The sequence below is a fragment of the Channa argus genome, chromosome 21, assembly GCF_033026475.1.
Source record: "Channa argus isolate prfri chromosome 21, Channa argus male v1.0, whole genome shotgun sequence".
Lineage (NCBI taxonomy): Eukaryota > Metazoa > Chordata > Actinopteri > Anabantiformes > Channidae > Channa > Channa argus.
In genome coordinates, this window is record NC_090217.1 from 5,270,835 (window position 1) to 5,294,455 (window position 23,621).

A 23,621-nucleotide genomic window follows, 5' to 3' on the forward strand; every position below is an offset into this window, starting at 1 on the left:
TGTATTACTTTGACTAGTGTTTAGCCCTGTTTCTTACTAATGTAGAGGTGATCTCACTCGCATCTGATGGTCCAACAAGTACTTCACGGTGGAGATCATCGTATGACATCATCAGTACACCTGTACGTATACCTCTTAATCCAATGAACCTTACAATACCCAACATAAACAAAAACAGAGGAAAACCTGGTTGGCTCAGACAGAGGACAATGCCTTTTATTTTGTAAAATTACTTAAATAAAGTTGCACTACTGGCACCTAATAACTATTTACATGTGTGCAAATGTTTCCATTTAGTCCTTTGCAAATCGGAGAAATAATAAGAGTCAATAAAAATCATCAGATTCATCAGATATAAATCAGGTCAAGGTAAAGGAAGCAGTGGTTTGGAGGCAAATAATTTGTCCAGTGTTACAGAAATGTTCAGTGCTGTTATCTTTATCTGGACTTTATTCCAGGTGCTAATGTATTGAAACACCCTGTCATTAAATGTGTGTGTCAGTGTCAGCACCAGAAAATGATTACTGTCCTCTGTCCCAGTCCAGGTGAAGTCGGATCATCTTGGGGTTCTTTGTCACGGGCACACTAGCACCTGGGTCACCAAAAGCCAGTCTCATTTGCAAAGGCTTTAAGGAATCCTGATGTATTTTCTTGTTGCTTTTCGCAGTTTCATCTGTGGGCTAAAATGTGTGTGTTTTTGAGTACTTGCATTGGGGGGTGGAGTTGTAGTGGAGTGTATTACTGTGTATTATTTTGGCCCTTTCATTCGGTTTGAATAAGGTGGGCAAAACATTAGAACTACCTATTAACATACACACACGCACAGAGATAATCTGATACAGATAAAACAAGTGCATTTATTCCCAAACATCACATAATAAAGTGAAAGCAATGCATGTACAGTACAGTGATTGGTTATTGCTACTAGTACTTAAACCGTGACTTTAGTTCGTAATGCTCAGATTTATTGCTTTAATGAGTGTGACTTGAACAGGTGCAAAAGTTTTAGAAATGTAATGAAAGGTAGAACTTATAGAATCAAGTATAGTGTCTTCTATAATCGGTAGTGAAACACTGGTTATAATTACTGTGCTTATACAGGAAATCTTTCACATCCAGAGAAGCGGTCTTTGGCTTTAGAACAACCCCAGTAAAATAGTTTATGTTGTTCAGATTAAAAGGCAGCACCATGAGGCAGATGGTTCACTCTCATTTTAAAACTTATTGTGACATAAAACAAATGTTCTTGCTTGTTTTCTAGAGGAGCTGGAATGGATGTAGGACAGATCCATGTTCTGAGTAATCTGTTAATATGAAAAAAAAAAAGGTCCATCACATGATCCTAAAGACAAATTTAACGTCTTCATTATGCTTGTTTGACTGCCGGTACTGGTTCTTTTAGTAGATGACTGCTATGATGCTGTTTCTTAGTAGGTGCAACACATGAACTATCAACTGTGTCATGTAACAACTGATCATTTGAGTGACTGATTAAAGTTAGTTAAGCTATTTCCAAATCTTGACAGCAGGACAATTCTGCCATTTTTTAAAATCCAAGCTGAAGAGGTTTAACATTATAAAGTGTTGATACATAGATTGTAAAGAAGTTTGTGTTGTTTGGCACTGTAAATACAATTAACTTGACATTGTTTTGAGAAAATTAAAAAATGCGCTTGTTATAAAGTCTCTGGCCCACTGTGAACGTCTCCTGGCGTAAGGTTTTGTTATTTTTCAATCAGTGCAGAGTAGACTTTTGTTAACTGGTTTAATCTAAACAAGAACTACAGACAGTACCTCCATGCACGTCAGTGTGTAGTAACATTAGAAGCAAAAGTGTTGGAAACAAGTTTAGATAATGCAGGGAATAGAAAAAGAATGAGTCCCATCAGAGCAGGAGAGACACCCACAATTCTCCTTCCCACGAGGAGGAGCAGGGCAGCCAGCGGGACGAGGGCCTCATGTCAGGTGACGGCATTCAGGTTCTGGCCTGCATCAGTTGGGGTGAAGAACTGGACTTTAGGCGGGACAAGGCCCGAGTTGTTCCTACGCAGGCTTCCGCTGCTTCCTGTGCCTTTGCGCATGGAGTTGTTGCGTCGCATGGAGTTGCGCTTCCTCAGCGAGTTCTGCTGCGACAGCTCGCTCTTCTGAAGCGTTTGGATTAAGATGGACGGCTTCTCGTCCAGTTCCCTGGCACTGAAGCGAGGCGTCGCTACCTCAAAGACAGAGCAGAAAAACCTATTTTCTTAGTTCTGACCTTCTGTTGTTTTTGACAACTGTTTACTTTTTGTAAAGAATATGCTAGTGATGGTAACAGACCCTAACAGAGAAGCATCAGTCACACATGGAGCAGATGGAACCAAAATATAGCAATGGCTTCATGTTGTTCGTTTCAAAGTAGTAAGTGTAAGTATTTAAAGAAACAAATAAGACTTTACTGATTCCATTTCATTTGACTCTTACCTTCACTGTGTTACCAAACTTGGAGTAGTCCACAGAGTACACGCCCTCCTCCTCTGTTACTATAGGAACAAAGCGGTGACCCCACTGGATCTCCTCAGAGATGTAAGAGGTCCGGGCCTGTGTGGTGATTCCCGTCGTCTCCACAACTCCCTCCAAGATGACGATTACCTCCAGGTCGCTGCATTGCAGCTCCATGGCCGACAGGTCGTACAGCGGGCTGCGGCAGAGAGAGCAGAACAAATACACGTTGGGTGTATCCTGTGTTTTGGGGAATCTGTGTGTTTGTTAGAGCCTGAGTGATAAAAATGCACAAATTACACAAATAAGTCCTAAATGGATCCAGTCTTTTTCAGTGCCGTTTGCATTCAGTTTCTGTGTGTTTCATTTCTATACATTTTGATTTATATACACAATAAGAACATCAGCTTGAAAATCTACTACCATGATTTTTTGGCTCTCTGGTCTTTTGTTTCAGTAGATGGAGCTAGTGAGTTAGTGTCACATGAAACTTCACATGTTCATGCACAAATCTGCTGCTCAAGATAAGTTCTTAGCCACTCTCACTTGTAAGATCAACTCCTTTGTTTTCATCTTGTTGTCTTTTTGGAAATAATAAATAGTAATAGTGTGTTTATCAAATCAATTACAATTTTTACCCTAAATGGTCATGAACAAATAATAAGTGACAGTTCAGTGAATGTGCATAAAAATCAAACTTATCTCATTATATTAATAGTGATTTGTTTGAGCTTCAGATTTAGTCAGTTCTACTTGTGCTGAAAGTTCTACAGCAGGTATCTACCAACTTGCCACTTTGGTACCTGGGGTAAATTACAAAAAAGCGCTGCATCTTTGTACCTGTTTTTGTCTATAATGTGGCAGATGATGAGGGGGGCGAGGAGGAAAAGGCTGTTGGTGGACACAGCGCTTTCTGTCTGTACGTCGATCTGATGGATGGGGATCACCTCCCCCTCAGGTGTGGTTGTCTTCTTCACCACCTGCGGAACACCAAAATGATAAGAGGCTTGGCTTGGCTATTCTCAGAAACACGGAGAAGAAATAAAGGTGCAGTGTGTGAGATCTAGTGGCATGTTTCAGTGAAGTTGCCTGATTGCAATCATCTGAATACCCCTCACCCCAAACTTTCCAAGTACAGGGAGCCATCAAGTGCCCTGTCTACACCTGCATCAACCAGCAAAGGAGGAGGTTACTTTTATTTACACATGTATTTATGTTTGTTATGCTAAATTACCTGTCCACCACTGAACTGGCAAAGTCAGCCTCACTGTGAAAGCATTTATCTCCCATTTAAAGCCACACTAGTGTTGTGTGTGCATCCTGCCCAATCTCTTTCTGCATTTATTCGCTTCTTTCCAGAAGTTCAAGTGTGATGCTGTGTTAAACGTAGCAGTAAAAAGAAGCAGCAAAACACCTGTAACCTGACGGTCGCTCCTATGATCATGCTCTTCCTGAGATCTCCAATACGAATCATAAAGCACAGATTGTTGTTTCGGACAGCGATCACAGCGTGACGACTGAAGATCAGCGTCTCCGCTCGACGGTTCGACTGAGCCGTCTTCATGAAGATACAACCTGAGGAAAGAAAGACACACATCAGTCAACAAGATATGGGCACAATCAAAGGCCAGTCAGACCTGGTCTTTCTGTACATTAGCTACATTAATCAACTGGGCTCTGCTTATTGGGGCAATGATGTTTCACATATTTATTTTAAACGGTACTGATCAGAACAGAAATGTGCAAATCTAGTCCAGATTTCTAAGCCAAAAAAAAGCTGAAAAATATGTTTCTCTACTCCTGCTTTAATCTGGAGGACACAGGAGATGCTCACTGATCCAGCTGATCTATTCTCATCGCTTTCAGACGACAGTTTCATTTGTCTAGTAACACTTTTCCTTGTTTCCTTTGAAACTGCATTTTCTCCTTGCAGGTTCTCCTCATGTCAACAGCGTGAAGCAAGAGAAACTCTGACACAATTAGGGGAAGTTGAGTCTTACCCAGCATGACAGCATTGATAATGAGCCCCACTATGTTCTGCAGGATGAGGACAGTGATTGCAGTAGGACACTGTTCTGTTATCATCCGTCCTCCAAAGCCTATAGTCACCTGAACCTCAATGGAAAACAGGAAGGCTGAGGTGAACGACCTGGTAAGAGAGAGTTCGAAAAATATCACGGCTCACTGAGATTTTGGTAGATACATATGATTGTTTTCTTTCATATTTTAAAGAAATTAAAAAAAACTCTTCATGTAGATAGACATCGTTCACTTTAGGGTTTAGTGAATTAATCTTCATCAGTGGCGTCGGGACATTGAAGGCACCATTTTCTTTGTAATCAGTGCACTTGTTGCGTTCAGGGCGTTTTGCTGTTGTGCCAGTCCAGTGCACAGTGGCCAACGGATTCTCGTTTTGAAGTGAGAAAACCAAATGCCATTTAGAAGCTGGGAAACAAATAACGGAAAAGCACCGTTTTCCGTTATTTGTTTTGACAATTAAGTGCGAACAACAAAGAACTCAGTCGTTATCTGATTTTTTTTATGATTGACCAAGGAATGGGTTGAACTGAGAGGGAGGGGCCAAACACCCGACCCTCTCCCGAAATCTTATTTTCCCATAAATCCTGAGAATAAAAGTTCCAAGACTTCTTTTCATAATTAATATCCTTCTCTTCCCTCCCTTCCTCTTATCGGGTTTAAAAATGGAGAATAGGGAGGAAGAGAAGAAGAGGTGTATATTGGGATGTTTGGATCAACTGAGGATAGTAAGAAAGTGGAGAGAGAGAATTATAGTAACATAAAAAAAACACACTTTTCTAATATCGACAATGTCTCGTCTTTCTTACTTAACCTCGTTGACGCAGTGGGTCCCGTTCCGCCGCTCCGGGTCCAAGTCTCCATGCGCAAATGCCACCAGCCACCAGCTCATGGCGAACAGAAGCCAACTGCTGACAAACGTCGTGGTAAAAATGACCAGCGTAAAGCGCCATTTAAGGTCGACCAGCGTGGTGAAGACATCCTGCAGGAATCTGCCCTGCTCGCGAATGTTCTTGTGCGCCAAGTTGCAGGAGCCGTTTTTGGCGATGAAACGCGCTTTGTTGACGCGGTCCCTGAACACCGGCTTGCGGGGCATGCGGGAGACAAGCCCCGGTAGACCAAAGTCCTCCGGGATGATGCTTTTTCTCGGCAGCATCCTGTAATGCTGCTCCCCGCGGCGATTTCTTTTCAGTCCGTCTTCAGTGCGTCTTAACGCACGGTTAAAACTTGTCCACCTGCAGGAAAACGACCAAAGACGCACAAAGTCTTATCACTGTGCCAACACCTGGGGATGTTTCCGAGTGACCGCTGTGCGCCGCCTCTGCTCAGCTCTTCTGAGGGCTGGGACGGCTCTCCACTCTTCTATTGACGTAGTCCAACTTCCAGAGTCCAGACTCAGTCAGACCATGGTGCTGCTGCTTTTAAGGGTTGTTCATTGACCGTTGGAAAACTCGAAATTAAAAGTGAAACGAGACAAACAGAAAAAAAGCTCAACTTAAAGTATCGTTCCCCGAGCTAATGATAAATGTAAGCGTTTTACTTTTTACCTTTATTTCTTCTGCCCTTACTGGAGCAGGTGGAGGTTAGGACCTCGCTTTACAGTGACGTTGAAGAGGGAGAAGACAAACAAAATTATCTTATTATCAAACTATAATTTTATTTAAACTGCAATGGGGGTTTAGCTTGTGAAAAACAATGGATGCTGGTCTCTAGTGTAAATGTACAGAGCCCGCAGAGGAACAGGAACATCTGGTCTCTGTTGTGGAAAATTATAGTAACTGGGCTATTTTATTGTGAATTTACTTTAGCTTTTCATGACTGACTTAATCATTACATCAGAATATCAATACAACATATATTACACAACTAATTATCCAATAGAAGAGCTCATATTTATGGCAGGGGGAACATGAAGCCTACATTGAGACTTTTTCTATTATTATGTAATGGTTTAAAACAAAGAAATGCCAATAACGATAAACATAACTAAATAAAACCCGAGCTACCAATTATTTTCCTATCTGAATTATTAGAGGAAAAAACAGACTGGACTGTGTTCAATGAGAAATCTTTAAAGACATCATTGTTTTTTTTTTTTATCCATTATTACGCAACGTTTATCCAAAACTTTCAAAACGCCTAAAACAACTTCTATTAACATATATTTTTTTTTTAATATAAGCTAAACTATGTTTGACTGCCATAAATCACTGAACTTAATTCCCAGCTTTTAAATTCTGAGCAGAAATCATATTTAACAAGATACAATATTTACAGACTCAGTCATTAGAGGGCGCCAGGCATTTAGCAATGTATTTTAGCAGCGTGTGCTGAGGGGGTTCACGTAGTGCAGGTTTAATGACGGAAGAAAATGCTTTACTCAAAACCATTTTAATTATCGTTTCAAATGTAAAAAATGAGGCACACATGATAATACAACATCCTATATATGCCTGTAAAATACTACATACAGAATGTACACTTACATAAACAAATCGTCTAATCGTCTAAATTGTACTTGTGCAATGCTATTTCAGTTGCATTTAATAGTCAAATGTGCATTTATGAAAGTCTGCATAGCTCTGATAATGAATGTGCCATGCAATAATAAACCCACATTTCTGCCTATGTACTGGATTTAAAGCATGAAACTTGAATCTGAAACCTGTTGAAACAACATGTATATAAAAAAAAATATTTGCCTTTCCAAAGTTTTGTGCTTGCATTGCATGTTTCTGCACAGACACTGTTACGAGGTATGAAATGAAAAATTTACAAGGCGACAGTCTCCCGATTCACAAGCACAGAAGCTCATGGGAAAACGTTACCACACACACGCATTTCAGATAAACACATGCGGCAATATAAACCCAAAACGCAGCTGACTGAGGATCAAAGCACGATGTGAACTTTCAATCCTGAAGAAAAGACGGGGAAATAAAATGTGGTGAGACAAAAGACAAGTTGTGAGAGGCAAAGATCTTTGGCTAACAGTCGGTCTGAGATAAAGGTGTCAGGGTGAACAATAAAGTAGACAATCAATAAACTGCAGTTACATGTTATAATATGCTTGTGATTATCAAGTAGCACAAGTGTTAAAACAATAATCCAACTATTCATATATCACATCAAAATGTGAAACCCATGACAAAACAAGTTGTGTAACAATGGAAAAAATACCAAGCTGGAAAAAAAAACAATTCTTGAGATGAAACCTTTCCAAGTACAGTATGTTTTCACAAACATGCTAAAATTCTTGCAAAAGACTTAATTTGGCTTTTAGTCTGTGCAGTACAGTCATTTTAAAATGTAATTTACAAAGCAATGGAAATACAATCCATAGAGTCATACAAAGGGACAATAGCACCGCTCCCAGAGAGATGGGACAATTGATCTCTAGAAAAACAACATGCTGAATTCAAAGCTGTAAAATGTAAAAAAAAAAAAAGTAGATAAATAGCAAATGTACATTTTTATTCTGTATTTTGCTAATAAGAAACTCCAAAGTACTTGAATGCATCATAGGGCTGTTTATATTAAACAAATAGAAAATATTACCTTGGAGGTTTTTAAAGTTGCTTCTAGTTGGATTTGTTTTCCCTTCTTTCCAGTCAGTAACTGCATTGCATTTATTACATGAGAGTGGTATGAAAATCTTTATTACAGGGTTAATAAAAACAGTTTTTAGTGTTTTTATCCAAACGTGGTGGAAGAACAATGTTAACATGGATCCCACAACTTTCACTTTTTGTGCTTTTGTTTGTTGGTGTTTTGCTTTGTTGTTGGCTTATCCTGTTGGCCGCAATTTATCAAAATCAAAATTCAAACTAATACATTCACATTTAAATCTTAAAAATTTGCCCTTTAATTTTCACTTTGAGTCCAGCGTTGTTATGACATGTGCAACGTATGAGCCTCAGTTTTTTGCTTGTGTTGTGTATTTTAAGGTTAATGGGATTAGGAGATATACGTTTAGGTGTACTAATGATGGAATTCCTGACATCATCTGGCTTTGATATTTCCTTTGTAGTTGGCTTTGTTGTTTACCTTTTAAGTAAGTTTGTCCAATTGTCAAGGAAACAATGCATAGCAATGGTTTGTTACAAAAGTGAAAGGTTCACTCGGTAGCTGTGGATCGAGTTCTGTGGATTCAACCATACTTTGAAAAACAGGTTCTGTGGGTTTAGCCATACTTTGAGAAACTTGTTTGATGAAATTGTTTGTGAATGTATTTGTGAGATTAATGTTTGTAAACTTGTATGTACAATTTGTCCGTTATCGGCAAAGTTGAGACACAAATGCAATACATTTCCAGTGTTCGTCATATGACGATCTGCGGAGTGAAGTACTTGTTGGACCATCAGATAAGATCGCTTCTACATGGGGATTTCTCTGTTTTTTTACTGTAACTTGTTCTACACAAATGCATCTCCAGCATCCAGTTGAGATGCTCACAATGTGACGCTCAATGTCTGACTTTTGTTGTCACTTTTTCACCCTTATAAAAGTTTCGAAGCAAATGCTCCATCTAATGACATCTAGCAGATATGGAACAGCATTTATTTTGATTCTTTTTGTGGTCGCCTTATAAATCCACACCCAATGTAGAAAACAGCTCAGCAAAGACGTTAATTTGTCTGGGGGTGTATCATTATGTGTGACATTTATAGTATTACATCTATTTGAGACATTGTCCATCTATCCCTTTTTTTTCCTTTGTTCAGCTTTAAGTCATTTTACAGTTAATAAATACAGTTATATTCCACTGTGGGCTCTGGATCAATTTTGCACCATTGTACCTTTGTCACAGTACTTTTAAAAAAAGCTATTCCACTCCGTCAACATCTCTCAAGTTAATGGGAGCTCATGCTGGGTGTCTATTGTCCCAGAAGATAATAAATTCAGCAAAGCTTGACCGCAGACAGACAGCGGGTTCACTGGCTTCAGACTGAGCCGTGACACCCTACAGTGTTTGTACTAGTGTAGGCATAGAAATACAACTGATACACCAGAGTAAGGGTAGAAGTACACCAGAAATGAATATCCAACGTTTGTCAATTTGAACCATGTTCTAACCAAAGTTTGCTCAATCATGAGGTGTTTCCAAGGGAAGAGTCAGAGGTCAAATGGACAATCTGTTACTGTTTGTAAAGTCATGTTAATAAACCATTTTTTCCCCAACTTCAACAGGTTTGTCCTTAAACTTCTTCTTGTTGGTAAAGGAGCACGTTTCTGCTTTTTCTCTACTCTGCACATGCCAAAATGGTTACACGGTCAAATGGAAAACCATTATGAGACATGGCACTGGTCAAATCAAGCATTTGTCCGTCAGTCTGGTAATTCCTCATCTGACAAAGAGCCAATTGGGACTTTGCAGTGTTTCAAGTATCTGAGAAACAGTGTATAAATGCTAATTTTGGATTTGGTTATAGAATATTTCTGCATTACTTACAACATAATTATTTGCCCACTGGCCCTACACTCTTCTCGGTTTCCTGTCCTTCTCTGTTCAGCTGTTTTTTGTTTTTGTTTTTTTTTTAAATATGGCTGCTACTGATGTCTTGAGAAAGTCTTTGCCATGTAAATATCATATTTGATAAAAAGAATTGGGTTGGACAGACACAGTAGGTCAATCTTCTGGTGGAAAATCCAAGCAGGAAAAGGACTTTGTGAAGGTTTAAGGCTCTCAATCGGTGTCACAAGATGCACAAAAGGTTCAAAACATGAAAAAAGAAAAATGGCGGCACATCCATAATTACTGAATTCCATTCATATAGTAACAAGACTTGTCACAACAACTGTCTTTGCAACCTTCAATTTAGATTTAGGTAGGACAGCTTTCAAATTGAGCAAAAAGAGACCTCATCCTGTCTTTTGACATCATGTGAACGCTGCATCAGATATACACACAGCTGCCAGGACAGCTCCAGCCAGCGCAGCAAACGTTTTATGTCTATGTAATACACCAGTAACATGAGTTCAATCGCTATTAATTATCAACATGTTAAGATTTAAAACCAAAAACAGTGAGACACTGCACAATGCATTGATGCATGCAGAGCACCAAAATAGTGCCCAAAGCCAACATTCAGAAATTCAAAAAAGGATTTTAAACATGGTTTTAAAAACTTGCTCCTGTCCTCCTGTTATTGCATAATATAAGTGTGAGTACATGACTATAAACTGATATGTGGTGCGTAATCTAAAAGAAGGTAACAAATATATTTTACATACAATAGACTTTTGAATTATAAAAAGCTCATTACAGGATCTAAACGTTGCTCTATCAAATAGAACGTTTAATAAACGACTCTGCAGTATAAATCAGCCCATAGACACAGTGAGTGCCAAAACTCTATACAGACCATTTAAAAATGTCTCTACCTTGAAAACCTGAAACAAAACCCCATCAACTTCCATCCTCCTCATCTCTGAACTGTGTAACTTTGCATACACTTGAAGACACAAATATGTAAAACCATCTGAAAAGTATATGGTTTTAAATTTAAAAATGGCCCAATAATCTCCTCAAACCGCTAGATATGGTAGCAGTTGGCAAACTAACAGAAAGAATGAGCACATTTGCCTGGGACTATTTCGAGTGTTATAGTGAGTGTTATTATTTATTGTGAATATTATTATTTGTTTATAGTGAGTATTATTTGTAATGGAGCTCTATGGCACAGTGTACTTCAAGCTTTGGAGACACGCACTTGTTAGTAGGATACATTCCTGGTGGTTTTTTTGCTGCACAGTACAATAGACTGTAAAATGTATTTATTGATGGCACATTATATATATACTACTTGATGAGTGGAAAGAAGTGGCCATAGTTAAAGGGTCAGTTTACACAAAGGATATTCATGTATCGATTAACTGTATTTTCAACAATCCCCATACAAAAGCAACACTGTATTGCGTCTACTGACTGGTTTGTCAGTCTGCAACATGGATTAGCTTATTCGTCTGTGCTGTAGACCTCCAAAAACAAATCGGTAAGATAAACCGTTCCACTTGACATTTCTTAATTCTAAACACATGGTTGAGAATCTTTTTAAGAAATGTTACCCCGAATGTCGCCGTTACTTTTATTTTCCTTGCTGGATTTAGTGTCTGTATGGGGATTGTTACAAATACAATGATTTAAGTTTTCCATTAACAATTAAAAATGTTCTCACTAATCTTTAATTTGCATCTATATCAGATATTTTCTATTTTGCGTCCAGGTTTTCAGATGTCTGTCTCTAAGAACTTGGCTTCCAAAGCCAACAAAATGGAAGTAAAATTACACAAAACTCTGCAGCAACATGTCTCACAGGGCTCACTTACTGAAAGATGAGCTCAGATAACAGCAAGAGCTGATCAGCAGAAATGTCACTTTAAGGCTGTGTTTTCTTTCCATTTCTTGTACTGTTAAAAGTGTTATTTTTCATATTTCCACTCCACCCTTCTAACTTTCACTGTTTTCTTGAATGTTGCTAAGTCCTCCAATACTTAACTTACTATGTGAAAATGGGATAAACCAATTGATAGGATCAGTGATTGGTTTAGCAGGAAATGAATAAATAGAGTGTGTACATGTGACATCAGAAAAAGGCAGACTTGACTGACAGAATGTTTCAAGTACGACTTGTTAAACACACTTACTGATGATTGATGGCCTGTTTGGATTTCCCTTCCCTTCCACTGAATAAAGAGAAGCTTCTCATTAAAGAAATGCAGTGTGTTATTGGCTTCACTGGAGTGCTGTCACAGAGGTCTGTCGTCCTCATAAAATCTTACAATTTTTTTTACAAAAAAGGATTAAATCAACCAACTGAGGAGTCTGTCAGTTGTTGGCATGCAGATGGATTGTGTGTCTACATGTCAGCCTTGACAAAGGAAGCAAACATCCCATCTTCCTCCTCCAAAAGGGTCTCAGGTTTACCGTACTCCAAAATGTTCCCTCGCTTCATCACGATGACCACGTCAGCTGTTAGGATGGTGTGAACACGGTGCTGGGGACGCGGGAGGAAAGACAATTAGGCTTCGGCAAATAAGTGAAGAAAATCAAAGCCATAGATCACAACACACTTAATTATTTACTTTAAGGAATAATTTTAGAACAAATGTTTTGATGTACGATTGAACCTTCAACTAGCAAACGTCTTTTTGACCGATTAGTTTATGATATTCTGTATTTATGTGTTTGTTTTTAATATTGCGGCACAGTTTTATTGGAACCAAATGCATGACTTTGTCGGGAATCTGCTGAAAAATGAATCCAGTGTAGAAGAATAGAAAAAGAGTTAGTGAATAAAAATAGTCACAGTGGGTCAGTTGGCTATTTTCAAGTCAGTGTACCACTTGTATTTGATTACATTTTTATTTCTCTCCTCATAACTACCTCTACATCTTAGCTGTTTAAAGCCACATTAAGGGAATGTTACTTCATTATTTATAGGCAAGTGCATATTGTAGCATCCTCTTACATAATAAATAAAGAAGTAGTCCAGACCCATCAGGACAGAATCTGCTCCAAAGCTTACTAATCATGCAGAAATAAACTTTCTAATTGGTTAGAAGACCGATCCCTCCTCAAGACTTTCAGAAGTGAATCATTCTATCAGAGTCTCACACGTAAACTTTCATACTTGTCATATTCATAATTTAAAGCTGGAATATGTAACTTAAGCTAACACTGGCCTCGTCTCGAATTTAACCCACTATGCCTTTCCCTAGCCCTTCCTCTCTGTCTACACTCTGCTACTCTCTGCCACACAATCAAGCCGAAATAATCTAAATTCTATGATTGGCTGGAAGGGAGAGCATCACTTCAAAATTTTTAGAAGTAAATATGTCTGCCCTGCTGCCAGTGCTGTGAGTCCTTGACAGCCACAGCCTCACCACAACAGCACGAGCATATTTGTAATATGTTGGTTGATTCAAAGTCAGTAGACTCCCTGTTATTTCAACATGTGAGATGTGTCACCTGGATGGAAAACATTGACTGGGACCTGGGAGTCTCAGTTTGTAACAGTTGGGATAAGAGGGGTGAGCTACTCAAAATATGTTCACCTCAGACGAAAGTGTAAATCATTTTGAAGGGAAACAAGCAGTAAAGTATTCAGCTTCTGTAAATAACACAGTATATTAAAAATAAAGGTCGAGACACTGACAGCTGAATGTGCTGGTGTTGGATACTACATACACATATTTTTCTTTTCATTCTTTGCCTGTGTAGTTTAGCCAACCAACCATCTGAGAGGTTATGTGATCTGTGGATCTAAATATCAGCTTACACCTGTGTCCACCCAGGAGACCACCAAATTACCTTAAAGAAACAACTTTTCACTAAACCCAACAATAAGCCTAAGGCAAAAACTCAAAGCGTTGTAGGTAATTTTTTACAACACTGCAGACTGTGGCTAAATTCCTGCACATGTGCAAACATCTATAAAACAGCATGCAGTCTTTTTTTTTTAATATACCAACCAGGCTTTCAGTGGCAGAAAGGCTTCAGCAGACCCAGACTCAAAATCCAGCTCTGACCCAGCACGGAAAGAAGAGAAAATAGAGGTGAAAGAGCAGGATGAAAGATAAAAGACAGAAAGAGTGCGGCTGAGCCAAAGTGGGCTGTGCTGATCCAGGTCTACTTGTGAGTCCTCACTAGCACACTAAAGAGGCTCTCCTCCTGTGCTAGTAGGTTGGGACCCGAGTCACTTTCCACCAAGATCCCTGAGGAAAAGACCAACACCTGCTCGGCGTCCAAGATAGAGGACACAAGGTGCTGGCAGCAGGATGAAGGAGACAGAGAGGACAAGGGGACAGACAGAGGAAGATGAAGTGCAGAAGGACAATAAGTGTGAGCACAAAAAAAGGAAGACAATAAAGAAGAATTAAGAATAAAAATGGCAAAGAGGAGCAGAGAAGAGCAACGGTGTAAACAGAGGACACAATAGCAACACAGAGAGAGGAAAAATGTCAGAAAAGGAAATCAGACAAGTAAAAGAAGTGGCCAAGAGCTCTGACTACATATTAAAAACTCTAAATACAACAGAAACTCCCAATTTCTAAGAGAATCAACAGGAGAACAGACTGAAGGACTTACTGCGATTGTAACAACTGTTCTGTCTGCAAATGCAGTCATCACAACTTTCTGTAAGATGTTCTCCTGCAAGGACAGAAAAAAACAGATGTAATATTTAAAGTCAATAATGATCATTAAAAACAAATAGAAATAGTGTTTGGTTAATGAAGTTTGCAGCCTCTGTGAATGATCTAAACCATTCAACTCTTTGCACTTTTGAACTGACCTACACTCTGTACAGTTCATGAACACCTCTCACACACAGTGAATGATGTACAGAGACGTCGGACAAAGGAGAGCTGAGGGATGCACGTCAAGTCAATGGATGTGAGTTTGATCTTTTAAATGAATTTTCATATGTGTTTAGATTTGATTTTCTTTACTAAATTACTGATGATGAAAATATAATCTATAATGCAGAGATAATTCTAGCAGTTCCTCTTACAGTGGAAGGACAAAATTAAGTCTTACATTATTGAAAATTGCACATTATCTAACAATGCGCACGCGCACACACACAAACACACACCGTAGCCATGTCTATAGATGCTGTGGCTTCATCCATGATTAGGATGCTGCTCTTTCTGACAAACGCTCTGGCCAAACAGAAGAGCTGCCTCTGACCAACACTGAAGTTCTCTCCACCCTCGGTCACGACAGCATCTGAAAACACACAGTCACATGTAAAACAGCACACACACAATTAAACAGAATAATTAAATTAAAACTCTAATGTCATATGTATAGCATTTTATTTAAAGCATCTCAAAGTGCTTCACAGATGACTAAAACATTTTAAAACTAACTAAAATATATTATATATTATACAAACAGTACAGGAGAGACTAGTTCATACACTGGAAGCATGTCAGATGGACGGGCTGGTGCAAGACCATCAGGGGCTATAATAACAAGTAAAATAATTTTTAAATCAAAATCAAAGCTGACAGGCAACCAGTGTAAGGACTTTAAAACAGGTGTAACATGTTCTCTCCTTCTGCCTATTGTCAGGTACTAGCAGCAGAGTTCTGAATCACTTGCTTACAACTGCTTTATGATGTTTTTGAAAAACCAGAGGAGAGTATTACAATAGTGTAATGTCCTAGATATAAAAGCGTGCATTAGTCTTTCTGTGTCATGCCTGGACTTTATGTTTTTAAGGTGACAAAGAGCTAAATGGACATTTCATCTAATCTAATCTTAGGTTGAGCACATTTATTGAGTACCTAGACCTCCAGGCAGCGCCTTCACCATGTTCTTCAGCTGAGCGATCTCTAGGGCCTCCCAGAGTCGATCGTCAGTGCACGTCCTCTCTGGATCAAGATTAAACCTGCGGCAAGGGAATGCAATTTACATTTGCTTAATGAGGGTCACATATGCACCTATACCTACAGTGCACACTACAAACTAACTGCAGAAATGAGGTTAGTCAGTGAGATACTGCAGGGTTGGTTAAGTGGGGTTAAAGGGTTACACAGCTCTATTTAAAATGTTTAGACACCGCAGCATCATCTGTTTAGATTAATCCCTGAGGGTCATCTGCAGACCAGCGTTCCCGTGCTAAAACTACATGCAGTTTACATGTGATCATTAAAATATCTGAAAAGTAAGCAGACTAGCAGCTGTTTTTTGTAGAAGCTCCAGCCGACAAATTATTACTTGACTTCATGCTGAGCACACAAAAGTCCAATAATCTAAACAGGATAAAACTAAAAATACCAATGACCTTTACTAGATCCATACAACAGAAAATTCCTCGCATTTCAAAAACATTCTTAGTTAAAGGAAACATGATCTAGCTCTAGTCAGTTGTTTGCCATCAATATTTCTGGCAGCTGCAGACAGGATGCCAAGATTGATTTGGAAATGGACCAAATAAAACTATTTTCATTTCTTTCTTTGGATGGAGGAAATTTAATATTGAGCTAAAATGTCTAACAGAACAAATGCAAGTTACCTACAGCACATCACATTTGGTGACAGCAAAACGAAATTCCAAAATTGATGAAAAATAAGTAAAGATCCATTCATAGTTTTCTCCCTGTGGTTGTCAAAAGGGTCATTTTTGGGATTGTTCAGAGTTGGTTGGTTATTTCTTTCTTCCTCCATCAGTACGAATTTTAAAAATAACCACAGACAAACAAAAAATCCTGATGCGGCAAATATCCCAAGTGTTATTACTGAATGTGTGTGTGGCAAAATCAAAGTGATTCAAACAGTGTCAGAACATAACAGCAACATTTAAGATAACACTGTGAAACAGTTACTGTCGACCATTCACCCCAGGCTTACGTTCACATAAACAAGTCAGTGAAAATGCCAAGAGACACACACTCTCCATCTCCTCTCACTCACACACACACACAGACACACACACTAACACACTGATCTAGAGCAGCATATCTGTCCAAACAAACAGCACATGCTCTTTGTCTTTTATAACAAACAGAGTCACTGTATCATCTACTAATGCAAACACGCAGAGGTTGTGAGTGTGTATGACAGAGGAGAAGAAGGAGACGGAAAGCGACGCACAACCCTTCATTCCTCAAATGACCTCCTCCATGTGTGACGTCTGTGACAAAAGTCAGATTAAGTCCCAAACAGACATCCCACTGTGTTTTCCACCACTAACCCCACAGCTGGGACTTATGAGCAGCTGACTGGCCACAGTATGAAAAAAAGGCTCAGACTGAAGCTAATTTCAGTTTGACTTTTGCTTCCTATGTCACTATGGTCACATGTTAAGGCACATATGTTGCTTATGTGAGGTTCCCAACAATATTTCCTAAATATGAGGGTTAAATTAACCTATATAAGAGGTTAATTAAGGAGTGTGACATCTAAAGTCGATGGCTTTAGAGGGTTAAAAGTCACTTCCTGAGTAGCCATTGTGCACCTGCCTTTTGTGACTTAAAACATTCTCACATTCAGGGTTTCTTTCATGAAAAGGTGACGCATGATCCTTGGTTTTAATATCCATATTCCAAGATAAATAAGTACCTATTAGAGGAGTAGAAACTCTCAACATTTTAGCTGTAGCCTCCATTCTCGCAGCATATGTCCCTTTAAAATTCAAATACACACCTCCGTGTCACTGGTACCTTTAGCACAACCCAACGACCATTTTTCATGAAAACATATAATCATTTGGCCACAGCAGAGTGTCTTTCAGTCCATGTGACATGATTCCAGAGACCTTGGTCCAGAGACTTTGGTGGCGTTTCTGCACAGAGTTGATGTACGTCTTCCTGTTTGCGTAATAGAGTTTCTGGTTGCATTGCTGGACACAGCAGCAGATTGTGTCAGTGACAACAGTTTTCCAAAGTACTCCCAAGCTCAAGTAGCTTTATCAGGGGAGCGGGGTGGCTTCTCAGCAAAGCTGCCTGTCAAGCCAAATTACAATTCTTGTGCTTGTAATATGGATGATAATGCAACAGTGGTGAGAAGTAAATGGTCTGCACTTATATAGCTCTTTTTTTTATCCATTGGTACTTAAAGCGCTTTACACTGCTTCTTATTTACCCATTCGCACTCACAATCAAACACACACACACACTCATTCACCAATGGGGGAGCACCGGGAGTAACTAAGTTGGGGTCTTGCTCAAGGACACTTCGACATGTGACTGGAGGAGCCGGGGACCAACAACTGCAAGATTGGTGGAAGGCCGCTCTAACCCTCCTGCGCCACAGTTGCCGCTAAGCTTGTGCTTATTAAATAAAGATATACTGGATTATTAACAGTCGTCTGATTTTGTACCTTATTGATCCACTAAATAACACAGGATCCTGGAGGATGATGGAGAGTCGTGACCTCAGGGTGTGTAGAGGAAGTTTACAGATGTCGATCCCATCAATGACAATCTTCCCTGCAAAGAAATAAACATATGCTCACATTTCTAATCTGTAGAAAGTCAAGACAACTGAAACACATCTGGGGATTGCTTTTCTGCTTATGGTTTTTAAATTTCTTATCACGTTGTCAGATAAAACAATGAAGTCCCTGCAAACTGCATTTTGCTGCCATTCATACAGTAAGTAGGTTGCTCTTTTATTTGATTAACAATTGTCTCTTTAGTGGCTTTACTCCGACAAAATGTCTTAAATAAATAGTTTTTATTCTGTTTAGTACAACCTATGAAATCAAGAATTTTCTGTACAGCTCAGTCAGAGGAGCTTTCGCCAGGACGCAGCTCTGGTGTTATTTCACTGCTTTATAAGGAAATGCTGCTGACACAAATCTCTTAATTTACAGTTAAATGAAATGTCTGCCCAGCTGTGTGTGTTGTGTGTGAGCCAGCAGTGTTTCAATGGAAAAAGTGACTGTAATCTCATCTTTGCCCAAATAATCTGTCTAGGAGCAGTCGTCATTGTCCAGAGTGCAAACAGAAAGCTACGATTACAACCTGCTTTCAAAATCCAACTAGTAAAACGCACAATTTTAAGCCTTTATGGCTGCCACTTTGAAGAAATGTGAGCCAAAGGCAGTAAATAGGAGTTTAAGCCCAAGAAGGGTCTACTTCAGGTCCTTATGTTGGGAATTTAAAAGTAAAACAAGACACAGGAAGAACAAAAAGACCAACCTACATGAGTGCTTAGAAAGAGCTTAAATGCAAGGAAGAGCAGTTCCATAAACATGTTCTCCAACATAAACATTGACTTATATGACAGAGGCTGGATGGGGCTTGTTTAGAGATGACACAGAATGGTCTTTTGAAAGGAAACGAGGTCAATAATTTACCTCCAGCAGTCCTTTAGTTTTACCTAGAGCCGTTTTTTCTAAATTATGATAGTGACCACCTGTCATGCAGCAGCTCATAGCTTTACATTAAATGTATCTATATTTTTAGAATCATGAACGAACCCTCAACCTAACAATGTGTTTAAACATTTTTAAATTCCCCATGTCTAAGTTTTTGCCTTCATTCAAAAGCCCACACAAAGTATCACAAAAAACATGCATATATAGTTTCATTTTTTTAAAAACATGGGAAGTTAAAACCACATTATCTGCTTCTATAAGTATTATAGAACAAAATATTCCAAGCTGAATGATGTTAAAGTGACTTCAAGCACGAATTCTCCTGGTAGAAGCCACTATTGGGCTTCTACCTAGACATTTCTGTCTAGTGTTTCTAATATATAGGTGAGAAACCAAACATGTTCTTACTCTAACAGATGGATTGGCCTCAAATTTATAACAAATTTCAACCATGAAATAAAGATACATATTGTAGCTTTAAAATATGAAGAACTAGAAAATCCAAGCATCTGATCCAGTTCACAAGTGAATCTGAAAAATTGAAGCATTGTCAGAACAAATCAGTTTTTTAAATATTTTAAAAACAAAGTCAAGTTGACCTACTTACTTGGTCATACTTCAAATAGACAAAATGTAAAATCATAAATAAACAGCAGAAAAATAGGGTCATTACAAGGTTTTTTGGGTTTTTTTGGGGGGGTTTTTTTCCCCTTTCGGCTTATCCCGTGAGTTCAGGGTCGCCACAGCGGATCATTGTCCGCATGTTGATTTGGCACAGTTTTTACGCCGGATGCCCTTCCTGACGCAACCCTCCTCAATTTCTACCGGGCTTGGACCGGCACTGCACAGCTGGGGAGGGGAGAGTAAAGCACAAAATAAAAAGTGGAGGACATAAAGCCATAATTAAAAGGCAAGTGTCAAAAGTAAACAAGGTTAAGGCAGTGGTTTACAATCTGCCAGATGCATGGCTGATCTAATATTCACAAGTAAACTATGCCATAATTTAGGGAAAATGGATGGAATCAAAACAGTTGCTTGTTCAGGCTGAGATTTGTGTGTGTGGCCTTCTGTAGGATGCCATTATACTTGTTTTACTTCTGTGTGTGTCAACGACCTCCAACTTTCCATCAATGATATCATGAAACCAGCTTTGCATATGTACTTGCACACATGCATGTGCATCCGAATCCATTATACAAACCAAGCATGGGCCATTAGTCTTCAAAACCCTACAGGGTCCAGTCTTCAATTGTACAGGGTTCTTCAAAAAAATAGCAGTACAATGTGAGTAACCAGAATAATCCAGGTTTTTAGTATATTTTTTATTGCTACATGGCAAACAAGTTACCAGAAGGTGCAGTAGATTCTCAGAAAACAAACAAGACCCATATATAGTATTCATGATATGCACGTTCGTAAGGCTGTGCAATTGGGCAACTAGTTGAAAGGGGTGTGTTCAAACGGTGTGTTCAAAAAAATAGCAGTGTCTGCCGTTGACTGTACAAACTCAAAACTATTTTGTACAAACGTTCTTGTTTCTAGGATTTAGCCTCCTGTGAATCACTAAACTAATATTTAGTTGTATGACCACAGTTTTTTTAAACTGCTTCACATCTGTGTGGCATGGAGTCAACGAACTTGTGGCACCTCTCAGCTGTTATTCCACTCCATGATTTTTTAACAACAATGCACAATTCATTTACATTTCTTGGTTTTGCTTCAGAAACAGCATTTTTGATATCCCCCCACAAGTTCTCGACTGGATTAAGGTCCGGGGATTGGGCTGGCCACTCCATAACATTCATTTTGTTGGTTTGGAACCAAGACTTTGCTCGTTTACTAGTGTGTTTGGGGTCATTGTCTTATTGAAACAACCATTTCAAGGGCACGTTCTCTTCAGCATAAGGCAACATGACCTCTTCAAGTATTTGGACATATGCAAACTGATCCATGACCCCTGGTATGCGATAAATAGTGCAAACACCATAGTAGGAGAAACATGCCCATATCATGATGCCTGCACCACCATGCTTCACTGTCTTCACTGTGTACTGTGGCTTGAATTCACAGTTTGGGGGTCGTCTCACAAAACTGTCTGTGGCCCTTGGACACACAGGGGCACAGCCTTACGAGCGTGCATATCATGAATGCTAGGTCTTGTTTGTTTTCTGAGAATTTACTGCACCTACTGGTAACTTGTTTGCCATGTAGCAATAAAGATATACTAAAAACCTGGATTATTCTGGTTAGTCACATTGTACTGCTATTATTTTGAACAACCCTGTACATATACCTTGACAAGCATTAAGCAATTTCAGACATATTAAAGTGACTTTCATAAACATCTGCTCATTAGAAAACTTAACAGATAAACCTAATAGAGATGAAATGCTACAGTTATTTTCTACAGTTTTTCCACCACAGTCTTTTAAGTTATTTTAGAAGCTGCATAAGTACCCACTTCTGAGAAAGCAATACATTTTAAGTACATCTTTTTCATCTTGTCGGAAGATTAGAGGAAAGAACGAACATAACGGAATCAAAAATAACTAAAGAAAAGGGTTGTGTTGGGGTTTTTTGAGTAAAGTAGAACTCAGGGCCAACAGCTACTCAAGGACAACTCGGAGGAAAATGTTCCCAAAGAGAGAAGAGCTAATCATAAGAACCTCTCCCTTAAATGAGACATAAACAAACACAACCGGTAAAAGACAAAGAAAGATTAGAGGGAAATAGAAGCCAAAGCTTAAAAAGCAAACACAACAAAGATGAAAGAAGTGGAAAAACATGTGAGCTCTCTCTATCTCTGTTAACAGTGTGACATGAGACAGACCCACCTTCAAACATATCCACCATGTTGAAAAAGGCCAACGACAGAGAGGACTTCCCGCTGCCTGTGCGACCACAGATTCCCACCTAACAGGAGGAGGGGGAGTGAAGCGTTAAACAGCTTAAATGTGTCACTGCTGTGAGACATCAGACACCTGTGTGACAACAAAGTGGCAGGTACACGCTGTGTGTGGACGGCGGCTGGTCACTGGGCGTCAGTTCTCTGTTAAATGGAGGCAAGTGGATGTGACTTCAAAGTTGGTGCACCAGCTTTTGACGTTCAGGACCCTACCTTAATTCATTTAGGTAGTTAATTTAGTTCATTTTAACATTATTCAATCAACAATCAACTATGAAAAAAGGTAGTAACAAGAAAAATGAAATTGCTTTTTATGGATATTACAGCCACTGCACAAACTAAGGTGTCATCTGGACCACAAAATATTTCACAAATATTTACATTCACATTTATAGGTTTTAATAATTATTGGTAGACCTGGAGGTGCAGATGTCAGCTGTGAAGAAGGTCAATGTCTTCTTCAGCACAGAGTCGGAGATTAATCTAATAATTTGTATCTCTACTGAGTTGGCGGAAAACATTTTCTTTTGCTTCTAGACACGTCACCACTTTATCATGTTAGTGTGAGACTAATGTCCCTCTTTCCAGCAGCATTGTGTGAATTATGTTCTAGCTGCGGTTGCTACTATACACAAATAAACACAACACTGCTAGATTAACAGAAGCTGAGACTGGTTGTGACTGGGAAAATGTTTCCTATCCGCTTTAACAGAAACTTTATTTTATATTTTTCAGTTACTAAAACATTAATATATCAGGATGTGTTTTCATTTACTATAAAGTCATAGTCCACCATCATTTAGTTAATTTACATTTAATCCTTTTGCAGATGTTTCAATCAAAAGCAATTTACATTTGAAAGTCCGTAAGTTACTGCTATAAGTGTGTCACTTATAGCAGTAACTTGGGGATCAGTGTTAATCAGGACAGTTTGACATGTGGACTGGAGGAGCAGGGGATTGACATCACTTTCATATTTTATGACAAATTCACGTAACTTGTGAAATTGAATTGGCCACCATCAAGAGTTTGTGGTATTGAGTAAAAGTAATGGGAGTAGCAGGGGTTGATTAGCAAAACATTAGAAGTATCAGATCCGATAGCTTACATTTTCTGAACGAACAACATGATTAACGGTGCAGCTCTGCCACACAGTGATGACTTTAACTCTCAGCTCTCTCAGCTTATCTCGTGTTAACTACCTTCTGGCCTGGTTTGATGTAGGCGTTGACGTGTTTCAGCACCGGTTTGAGCAATGGATCGTAGCGTACACACAAGTCATGGATCTCTATCTCGCCGTTATGGGGCCAGTTCTCAGGCACTTGAGAGGTGTCTGCAGGGAGAAAGACACAGAAAGTTTAGTCCTC

The 23,621-nt window shown here is 39.1% G+C and overlaps 2 protein-coding genes across 10 annotated transcripts in view; both read right to left on the reverse strand.

The window, feature by feature from the left end:
- Positions 1-832: 832 nt before the first annotated feature.
- Positions 833-5,846, reverse strand: kcnj8 (potassium inwardly rectifying channel subfamily J member 8). The gene is made up of 6 exons (XM_067490551.1): positions 5,325-5,846; positions 4,479-4,627; positions 3,893-4,053; positions 3,319-3,458; positions 2,461-2,677; positions 833-2,213 (listed from the first exon to the last, which is right to left on the reverse strand). Exons 1-6 carry the CDS (start codon positions 5,669-5,671, stop codon positions 1,962-1,964), a joined length of 1,266 nt encoding a protein of 421 aa, XP_067346652.1. The 5' UTR covers positions 5,672-5,846; the 3' UTR covers positions 833-1,961.
- A 1,044-nt stretch (positions 5,847-6,890) lies between these two features.
- abcc9 (ATP-binding cassette, sub-family C (CFTR/MRP), member 9) overlaps positions 6,891-23,621 on the reverse strand; it is a 54,918-nt gene continuing 38,187 nt past the window's right edge. For 6 of the 9 annotated variants that reach the window (XM_067490538.1, XM_067490540.1, XM_067490542.1 and 3 more), the window contains 7 exons: positions 23,457-23,587; positions 22,184-22,262; positions 18,348-18,456; positions 15,811-15,914; positions 15,114-15,247; positions 14,606-14,668; positions 6,891-12,512 (listed from right to left, as the gene is read on the reverse strand). In XM_067490538.1, coding sequence (XP_067346639.1) covers positions 12,375-12,512; positions 14,606-14,668; positions 15,114-15,247; positions 15,811-15,914; positions 18,348-18,456; positions 22,184-22,262; positions 23,457-23,587 — 758 coding nt within the window. In that variant the 3' untranslated portion in view covers positions 6,891-12,374. Of the gene's footprint in view, positions 12,513-13,989; positions 14,285-14,605; positions 14,669-15,113; positions 15,248-15,810; positions 15,915-18,347; positions 20,199-22,183; positions 22,263-23,456; positions 23,588-23,621 lie in introns of those variants that run through there. The other 3 variants (XR_010912001.1, XR_010912002.1, XR_010912003.1) reach the window with 2 other exon arrangements.

Coding starts and splice junctions, on each gene's coding strand:
- kcnj8 (XM_067490551.1), bottom strand. CDS start 5,671: ATGCTGCCGAGAAAAAGCATCATCCCGGAGGACTTTGGTCTACCGGGG. Junction 4,054..4,478: donor TATCAATGCTGTCATGCTGG/GTAAGACTCAAC, acceptor TTCTTTCCTCAG/GTTGTATCTTCATGAAGACG. Junction 2,214..2,460: donor AGTTTGGTAACACAGTGAAG/GTAAGAGTCAAA, acceptor TCTGTCTTTGAG/GTAGCGACGCCTCGCTTCAG.